General features: G+C 35.5%; 1 protein-coding gene across 1 annotated transcript; it reads right to left on the minus strand.

The window, feature by feature from the left end:
* Positions 1–1991: 1991 nt before the first annotated feature.
* On the minus strand, positions 1992–2693 carry LOC149021616 (pathogen-associated molecular patterns-induced protein A70-like). Its single transcript, XM_089147471.1, has one exon. It carries the CDS (start codon positions 2691–2693, stop codon positions 1992–1994), a length of 702 nt encoding a protein of 233 aa, XP_089003597.1.
* Positions 2694–11077: the final 8384 nt, after the last annotated feature.

The following is an 11077-nucleotide window of genomic DNA, read 5'->3' on the forward strand; positions in this document are numbered from 1 at the left end:
GATTTCTTCCAAAACCCTTCTTCTATTTCAAAGAGAGATTCTCCCCTTATGTAACGTATTTCAATTTTCTGAAAGGCCGCTGCTCTATTACAATCTAGTACTTAAGGATTTGACTTAGAGAACATCTTTTTTTTGGACTTACTACGTACATAATGGTGACAGCCTTATATAGGAAATACAAGATCAACGAAATCCTTCCTCTCCCCCTCTACCCTAAGTTTATGGGCTTCAAGTTCTTCTTGTGATTGGGTTACTGAAAAGCCCAAAGAAAATAATAAAATAAAACAGCTTCTCCACAATGTGGATGCAAATTCGCATACATTAGGAGTGGAGACTGGAGATGAGCGCTCCTCGCATTATTGTGTTGCCCTAATTTTTGAGATTTTCCATAATAAAGATTTCCAATTAGTTTCTATATATATATGTATATAGAAAAATTTTATATTCTTCATTTGAAGAAATGAAATAGGGTCCAACTATGATAGATCTCTTTTTCCCTTTCAAAAAAAATATACGAGAATAGCTAGGTGCTCAGTGAGTCGGTGTTACATTATTTGCTGAAGGGGTTTTTTTCTCTTTTCCTCTAATGAAAAGAAAAATGTTAACATCAATCGTTTTGGTAAGAAGGAAAAAATGAAAACTTCCCCTTGTCAGTATCCTTTATCGGCCAAGGTAGATGTTTATACTCATTACTCACCTCACACTTTTTCACTACATAATAAAGGTAAGACCCACTTTAGAATGCACACAATGGATTAGATACAGAACCCTTGATAGATCCCATGACCCACATAAACCTCAGAACTCACCTCTATTACATGAGCTCTACTCAGGTACTGTGCAAGAGTCCGAATCGTCCCCTGACGGCTATTGCATAAATTACGGGAGAACCTACAGGATTAAATGATAAGATCTATTTTTTAAAAATATTTTATTACTTTTTACTTGTAAGCTCCACAGTCTGACACAAAATCTCAACCACTCGTTTTACTGTTAAACTTTGGCCAATAAAAATACTAACACAAAATGAGGGAAAACGATTGGCCGAAATTTAAAAAAAAATACATGATAAATCCCATGAATTTCATGATGAATCCAATCAAAATGTCACTATCACCAGACTGATGAAGAGATTATCTCTTCGCCTACACGAGTATCACGACCAACCTGTCGATTGTCTTCGAAAGCTACCTGCTTCCATCACTTTGTCAGGGGGGAATCTCCCGGTAGGATATCCTTTTGAGCCGGTATTTACTATTTACCAAATAAAGTAAAAATAGACTATCACGTGCTAATTCGGTAAATTCAAAAGTTACCAGCCCTTCCTCACCAAAGGAGCAGAGCAAGCAAGCAAGTGGTCCTCAAAAATAACCACTCTTCCCAACACCAACACCACCTCCCCATTTGCTTATTTATCTCACCGGCACCACCAGAACCACCAGCTTCGCGGCGGAATATACGATAAAGCCATTAAAGCAACCTGAAGATGCTCATCATAGACCCAACTTGACTCAACATGTTCTCTCTTTATCAATCAAAATGCAAGCCCTTTTCCATAACTTTACTCCTTTATTATTAAAGCCATTTAAGGATTGTCCATAAATGAAACTGTAACAGATGATATGGACCAAGCAAAAATGCTCCAAATGGTTCAACATCAATTCAAAGAGATGAAATGAAAGATCCATCTCAGAGAAAAAAAAAACCCAGGTGTGGAAGTCCCAAAAATCAAGGATTTTTAACAAGGGGGCATATGTATAAACACAATAATATCCAGAAGTAAGTAATTAAACAGAGAGTCAATCGATGGATGCAGGATGATTTGGATCTACAATCACCAATTATACCCTAGATACAGAAGTTTGGAACCTGGAATCAACGGCTGAGATATCTTTTTTTTCTTTCCTAATAATTTTTAAGATTCTGAAATGCGAAAATGAAGAGAAACCAAAAAAGAAAGAGGTTACTATTACTTCACTTGTCAATTGATGTCACTTGGCTCCTCTGCTAAGCATTTCCTTGTAACGAATAAGCGAGTCAAGCCTCTGCAATTTCAACTGTTGTTTGAACTTGTTGATGAAATCGTCAGCCTTGGCATCTACCTCATCGTCTTCTCCGAAGTGTTGTAACTCGCTTGGTTTGCTCTTCCCTTCCTTCACAGTAGACGGCCTACGACGATCAACAATATATTCTTCTTCGAAATGGCCAAAGGCCGACTTAGAACTCGCGGATTTCTTCATCTTCTTCGGTAGCTTTACCGGGATGTCGCCGGCTGCCGGTCTAGTGTCCGACATCGACCTGGTGACATGATGCCCATCGACATGCTCTTCTTCGTGTTCATCTTCTGGGTCGAGATCATGATCTAGGGTTTCCTCCTCCTGGGCTTCTTGCTCCATCGTTTGATGGGTCATGGCTTCTGGCGGCTGTACTGTGGTGGTGACGGACGGAAATGGGTTTAAATCTTCGGATCTGTAGCGGTAGAGATTGATGGATTTGAGCCGTTCCAGAACGGAAGGAGCTCGAGCTAATGGAGGTGGTTTCACTTCTCTGGCTTGATTTTGATTGTGCTTGGTTCCAAACCCAGAAGAGACAGCAATGGTGCCGATCATCAGGTTGAGTAGAACGAAGAGCACAGCTGGGGTACACCAACTATACAAAGAAGCCCAGATCGCTGGGAGTGATTCTTCAAGCATTTTCACTCTTGGGTTGGCAAAATCTGGGCTCTACCCTACCCAGTGCAGTAGAATGCAGAGTTGCAGAACTCAAAGAGGCTGAAGGGTGTGGCTTGCAGAGACTGAAGGGCTTTGAGAGGTAGAAGGGATTTTATCTCATTCTCAACCATCCCTTGTCGCTTTGTCGCCACAAAATGAGGTAAGGGGTAAAAGAGTCATTACACCATTCGTTAAATTTTTCGAATAATGGAAATATCATTTTTAGAGACACGGAGGACTCTGGAAGATACCGAAATGGGTGGGGAGACGAAGGGAATTATAATAAAAGACTCCATGGGTCAATGATTTTTTTTTTTTTTTTTTTGGGGGGGGGGGGGGGGGGGGGAACCTAGCATTTTTGTATTATTCAAAAAAAAAAAAAGATGGTGAACTCGGTGCTGACAGAGATTCGCTTGGATACGAACGGTTCACTTATCAAAAGACACGCGGGCCAGACGGTTCTTCCACTATTAGTTTTTTACTACGTATGTGTTTTACATTTTACTTATTATTTTGCTTAAAAGCCTTTACATTTTCTTATCCTAATCAAATTTTGTGCAACATCAACATCAATGGTGCCATGGTGATTAACGAAAACGCTGTCATTAAGAGTTTGGATCCTCTACAAGGTAAAAGTTTGGAATTCGGATCATCACCCCGTCAAGAGAGCACAGAGCGCTCTCCGACGGTTTTACCACCACAAAATCAGTTTGTGCTCCCCTGATAGTTTTACCACCACAAAATCGGTGGGCCCATTAGGACCCATATTTGAAGACTGATAAAATGTATTAGAAATAAATAAAACCCTCAATAGACCTCATGTAGACCCTAATTTTATTGTGTGATGAAAAATTGTAAAACGAGCTGAAACCTCTACCACCAGAGTAGAGAAACTGGATTACGGTATTAATATCTTAAAGGATAACGGATTTATACAATCACAAACTATTAGATATTTAAAATTGATAAATATCTTTGGACAAATTATTTTATTTGAACTCTAAATTAATATTCATTTATTATGTTATATTATTATTATTATTTATTGGGGTCTTACTCAGTTTTTTTTGGTATGCAATCCTTTAATTAAAATATAAATTAATTTAACGGTAAATCTTTTTAATAAATTTTATTCAAACTTACTAGTATTAATGGTGTCCATAAAAACTGGATCCCTTGTGGCAATCGTTGTTAATCACCAGAGTCTATTAAAAGAGAGTAACTCCAAAATTAAGTTGAGTGTAAGCTTGATAAATTTATTTATAATCCATAGGAGAAATTAATATAGCAATGAATTATCACAATCACTCACTTTGAATCAAAGATGTCATAATGAAGAATCAAATATGAGACTATACACCTTAGATTAGAAATAAATGGATAATCAATTATTACCAGTAGATAACATGATTATATCAATAATAACAATAACCCTAACGATCAGATTTCAAATCCATAAACATATCACTCGCAAATTAGATTAATTAGCCAATCAAATTTAGGTTAGGTAGGTCACCTAACCAGCTTAAGCCCACATTTTTGACAATGGTCCTCTATCAATGATGATAATGAGGATACCACACCAGCTATGCATTTAAATGAAATCAAAGCATTGCAATTAAATTTGACCCATTCAAGTAAACTACGTTGGAACCCTAGCTAGGCAAGTGGGTGTTTATTCACATTGACAAGAGTAAGAGTGGGATATTTTGAAGCGTTGTTCTTTATTTCTTAAGGGTTTTTTTAGTTATATTCCTAGAATTGACAATGACTTTGTTGATTTTCTTGCTAAGGGTGCTTGCAGATTATCTTTAGACAGATATTGGTGTAGTATACCACCTTTGTTTATTATGGAATCCTCTCATTTGTATAGGTCCTTTGACCTAAACTCTTTCATTTAATATAATCGTTGCTTTTTCATTTTGGCCAAAAAAAAAAAAAAAAAAAAGAAGAGTAAGAATGAGATAACCAAGGTGGTGAAGCCATCTTTGACGATCAAGTCAGACTTAATTACAATGCTACTGTGACGATGGGATTTTAGAGTTATGAGTTGAATGGCAATAAGAAAGCAAGTTACAATTAGCATAAAAAGAGGTAGGTGCAGGATATTTATAATGTGACCTCATCAATCGAGATCATTGGATTCAAGGGTAGAGTTCAAGGGTAGAGCTCCCCTGGGGCTAGGGGCCCCAAGATTTTTCTCTTCATATTTTTCCTTTTATTACTTCTAAAAAATATTATTGTATTTTTTTATTTTTTTAATAATTTACTTCAAAAAATGAAAAAAGGACTGGGTCCCCATCCCCACCTACGATTTATTTCATTAGTATTTGTAGGTGGGCCCTACTACTACTGTATGATAAAGAAATGTCAGGAGACCATATTGTTCTCCCCTAACAAAGAGCTTATCTGAACTTTGTCCACCCCCCCTCCCAATGTTGGGTCCTGGCTTTGCCCCTAGTCGGATCCTCCAGTTGACCAGCATCTCATTTGAGGTCAACACGTTGGATGCATGAGTTGGCTTATGTAACACAACAGCTTTAACATGAGAAAACAACAACATAACATAACAAACCCCATTCACTTAATCGGTAATTCAAGAGATGCATCACCCAAGACATACATTCAAGTCGGTCAACATATCTTTTGTCTAGCATGGGCTTGAGAAACATCCAAGATGGTCAATGTCTTCTCTAGCTGTCTTTGTGTGTATAGACTTAGCGAGTTTGTCGACACAAAGCCTTGGTCTTTGGATGAGCCATTCACAGGGTTTGCTTATCCATTATTGAACTCCAGTCTTTCTTACTTCTCGATCTATATTCTAAGGTCCAAGGTCGTGCCCCCCCCCCCCCAATCCCGAGAATCAGCACCATGACTACGACGCCTTCCCGAGCTCTTCAATATATGGACCTAGGGTTGAGCCTCTTAACTCACCCTTGGCACCATAGGCTAAATGATGATTAATGGACTGGTCTGTTTCTACTACTAAGCTTGTATATATCTGTTCTTTTCTCTTCCTCCCGGGTTAGTATTGAAGCTTATATCACACTCATATATGAGTCAATGGCTGGCACTAAATTCTATCTAGGTTTTCTTCTAGTTTGGAAATGATATTGCTATATCTATGGGGTGACAATGACTTGCTCACTCACTAGTGCCATGTTGCAGTTTCACTAGCCGTTCAAGTTTCATGTCAAGATAAGATATACAACTAACTTGAATGTTCAAACATCTCTCTCTATTCTACGTGGTCTCCAATAGAAACACAAGCTCTCTCGATCATGGTCATTTTTCATGGAATAACTGATTTTATGTGGTAACTAATTTTATATATTTATTTGTTTCTTCCATTTTTGAAAGGTTATCATCTTTCCTTGATGTTTGTCTTGACTTGTAATTTATATATTAATAGTCACACAAGTTATTATTATTGAATTTGGAGTTTAGTCGTTTTTCTGTACTTTTCTTGTCGGTCATCAGTTTGAATAGAAAATAATCACCCAACACTAATATTATACATGCAAGAGGAATAGAGGATGTTCAGTGTTTGTTCATAGCCTGTTTAGTTCTAGCTTTCACACCATCGAGTCTTCCACTTTCCATTTCAGGCTTTAATGGTGGGTATACACCGTAACGTCATGGACTGTTCATGTTCATAGTCTTTTGTAGAAGATCAAACCCAGGAAGACCCCATGTTAATCCACCAAATAGAGAAGACTTTGCCAAAATAATAATAATAATAATAATCACGTAAGGTTGTTGTGTGATATGACAAGTTTTGGTTATTCGATTCGACTCCGGCTAGATGAGGCATTAAGTATTTGGTCGAATACCATTTACTGGCTCTATACGTCTATGCTATGAGCAGAGAACAAAGCTACATTGGGGTCCGTCCGGATCATCTCCAGTGACAACTATTAACTACAAATTATACGGGGAGCCCATAGGGTTTAGGTGATGAAATTTTTTTGTTTATGCGTTATTATTTTTTATTTGTGGTCTCATATAATTTGTAGTTCCGTGAAGAGAAATGATCCACACTCTTCCCCCCTCCCCTCAAAATTTTTTAAAATCCCCTTTAAATTTTTTTAAATTTCTTTGATATGTGAAAATTTTTATATCTCAACCTTTGTTTCTAAAAAAGTGATCAAATTTGGCCTTTGATTTTATTTCGAATTTTTTTTTAGTCGAATGTCTATGGAACTTAATTTTATTTTAGTCTTGTCTAGGAACGTTTGTTTATTGAGAAAAAATGACACCTGTATTGATATTGGACATAATTGACACTGACATTTTTCGTTATTAAGTCTGATTTGATACTTTGTTTTTAAATTGTGATTAGACCACTTAATCATCTGGTAATTACATTATTAGAATTGGAATAAATATTTAAGATTTTGTGATTTAAACAAATGCATCAAATTCCACTGTAAAGTCTAACACCATAGATGGATTGGTTGTTGACTCAAATACAAATCATTCCATTATTTAAGAAAACCCAACAACCTGTGCTACTCAATCGTTTGAAAGTAAAGTGATGAGCAGTTAGAGATATATTTTGAGTTACCTCTAGGACTCCTTGACATTAAAGGTAGAGATTTTTAGAAATTCCCTGAATTTCGACATCGAATCAACAGCCTTATTCACCTCCCGCCCAACATGAATACAACAAACGCCACCCACCAGTCTCCACCTATTGGTTAAATCTACCCCTATCAACACTTCCAGGGTCCAACAAATTCAGAGCTTTTAGGGAATTTAGACTCTATTTGCATAAACAAGAGACTATGATTCATAGCCACTTTTGCCCATATTTAGATTGCATGCATCTTAGCTTCTAATACACGGGTTTTGGCGATCTTCTTAACAAACCCGTCTCTGAAACGCCCTTCTGAGTTACGAAAAACACCACCAAGCCAATTGAGCTCAATTCCCACTATAATACGCCACTAAGTCAACATTTCCTTTAATCCAGAGAGTTTTTAGATATGCGGATTGACCTTGCTGTTGATTAGATGTCAAAAATACCTTCAAGTGGTATTATTTTTTTCTTCTTCTTCTCCTTATCTTTTATCCCTTTTGGTCGGTCCAAAAGCAATGAAAAAGTTTTTTGCAAGCAAGCGTAGCTCTGCCTGATCATACAATGGGGATATATATATGTTGATTATGGAAGTCAACTTTGATTGGCAAAAACGAGATTAGCCCAAAGTGACTTGTATGATATGAACAGGTGTGAACTCATATTTTTGGAACAAACAACATACAGGTGTGAATTCAATTAATAAATAGTAAACTTTCAACCTTGTCTTCTTATTTCCACGCCCCCACGACTTGCTATTCTTTTCAAAAATCTTTTCAGTGCATTCAATTTCAATATAAGTTATAACAACATTAATGAATGAGACCTGGGTGGACCGTTAATCTGTCAATTAATGAATTTAAACCATTTTCTTAATAAATGACTTATTGGACGTATTACTTAAATTTTCTAAATACAACTATATTAATATATTATATTCACCTCAACAACACAAATACTTGCTTCCTACATGTGCTATACACATGCTTCTCTTCTTCTGCATATGACCCGGGAAACCCCACCACCCATGTTTCTAACTTAATAAATCATTTTTTCTTTTTTTTTTCATTTAATAAAAAGGTGTCAGGTTATAAAAAATTCCCAGAATAGAGCAATTAGCAAATAAGAGAAAAAAATAACACAAGAATTTACGTGAAAAACCCTTAAAGAGAAAAAATCACATGTAAGAGAGAAAACTCCACTATAGACAAATAATTATATAAGATAAAATATTTTGGGATGATATACATGTGGAATTGGGAGGATCGTCTCTCTCCATCCCACATTCTCCCACATCTACTTGAACTATGACCAAAACTCTTAACAAACTCTTAATTCTTTTCGATGTGGGATAACAACTCCCAGTTCTACTAGATATAAGACTAAGACTTTCAACAAAATGTAGCTCTTGATACAATGGTTGATGGGTCATAACTTAAAGTATCAAAATAAGGGAGGGGGGACCAGTTAGGGAAAGAACCGGGGCAAGATGGCAGCATGATAGCACCTGGCACCCACCAATGTGCAAAAACGAGGGGCCCCGAGAGGGAGCTCAGGCCCTCGACGCGGGAGGACGGAGGCCGAAGAGATCGGGAGGGCGCGACAGAAGACCACCGATGGAAGAGGCCTCAGCGACCCCCAACCCGAACACCAAGACAGGAAGGACCACCCGAGTCCCGAACGGGCCAAGACCGCACAAACGCGGCTTCTTCTGTCTGAAATCACACGACAATCGGAGGCAGGTAGGGTTTATAGGGCGTCTTCTATTGATTCATTGATAATTTATATTATTAATCAATTAATGATAACGTGAATTGAGACCTGGGAACATAATTTATCAACAAAAATTATTAAGATGAAAAAAAAAGAAGAAGTTATTCTCCAATATACTTTTGATACTAAAAACCCTACAAAATAGAAAGATATACAAATGATAATTATTATCCATATAATAATTGGTTGGCACCATGGACCACAATTTTGTGAGATAAATACTTTCTTCTGATAAATAATGTGGTTTTTTTAAGGTAACATAAATAATGTGAGCTTGAATATCATGATAAATGTGCCTCATTTGTGGTTTGTATCTTGGATAAATAAATAATTTTAATTTAGCTAAGATTTATATTTAGAGTTATCATTTTTTGAAAAGGAATATTATTATTATTCTTGAAAAGCAGCACTCGAAGAACTTCAATTAGTATGCAACGACCATTGTGCATAGATTGAAAATACGGGAAAAAATCATGCATAGTTGTATTTTTTGGTTTTTATTTTGCTAGTGTGGATCAATATATGATGACCATAGTATTGTGAAGAATTTTCTCTTTAACCTTGATAAAGACCATTCTTTCATATATCAAATCAAGATATCAAATCTTCTTGAAACCAATGACAAATCCTTACCATATGTATCATCTGAGGTTTAGGAGAACCACAAAAACCATTTGGGCATTTCGCCAAAATATGTAACAATGATCAATGATGTGTCTTTTTGTTTTGTGGGCCCAATCGCTGTCAAGCTTAAAAAATGATTTTCTAAGAGGTGGTCCTTTACTGGTTGTCTATTTATTGTATTATTATTATTATTATTGTCAATTTCGAGTCTTCGATGAAAGACATAAGATGTCATTAATCTAATAACCACCCCTTGGTTGTGGGATGTATTATTCATATTTGGTAGAAAGATGGACCATAGCACACAAATCAGAACACTATTTGTTCTTGACATAGATGGACATATATATGGTGGAATGGGGGACCATGGCACATCGCTTTCCTTTCTCTTCATATTCTTGGAACCTTTTATTCTTATTTGTATATGAAAATATCAAGCATCTATTTCAAGTAACATTAAAATTACACAAAGTTTGGAATAATAACTATTGCTTCTTTGTATTATAACTTAATTACTAAAAAGATCCTACTTTTATAAAATTAATGTTACTCCCCTTAGTTATATACAGTTGAATGTTTAATATCTATTGTGTCAGTCTAAGCTTAAGAAGTCAAAACACAATACTGTATTGATTTAAGGGGAAAAAAAATCATATCAAGTACCAATTTTAGAATTGTTTTTTTATCATTTTGAATTCCAAAAATAGTTACCTAAATTATTATTTTTTTTTTGGCTAAGAAAATGCATTTCTTAAGATTGATGATGTCAAATTAAATAAAAAATAAATGAGAACCTAATAGAATAAGAATTTCTTAAAATTGATAATATCAAATTAGGAAGGAAATAACAAAAACTAAAAAATAACACCAAAGTAAAAAATAAAGAGCTGCTAAATTATGATTAATTTTTATCTTAAGAGTTTTTTACATGTGGGTCCTCTTAGTTGTCGTTAAGTATATTTAAATTTTAAAGTTGAGGGACCAAAATGCCCTCAGGTTATTTAGTCTGCTTTGAACCATACATAATATATTACATTAAGGGGACTCAATATTAATTTATGGTTAACTCAAGGGATCCACACGTAAAAAAATAAATTATTAATTATTAAGATAATAATATAATTTAATATAAAATGTAAATAAGTATAATAAAATCTTATGGTTATTTTAAAAATAAATAAAAATTGCCACATCATCACTTAACTAAAACCGTAGGGACAATAATAATCATAGGTAAAATCTAAGATTGAATTAGTAATTTCACAAAGCATAAGGGATAAAATACTAATTAAGCTATAATACAGAGGGACAACAATAATTATCCCTAGTTTTTTTTTTTTTAGGTTTTTACTTGTAAGTCCTCGTAGCGGACCACAAACTAATGTTAGGT

The sequence above is a fragment of the Hakea prostrata genome, chromosome 3 (assembly GCF_041222555.1).
Source record: "Hakea prostrata isolate BN-2017 chromosome 3, UWA_Hpros_2, whole genome shotgun sequence".
Taxonomy (NCBI): domain Eukaryota; kingdom Viridiplantae; phylum Streptophyta; class Magnoliopsida; order Proteales; family Proteaceae; genus Hakea; species Hakea prostrata.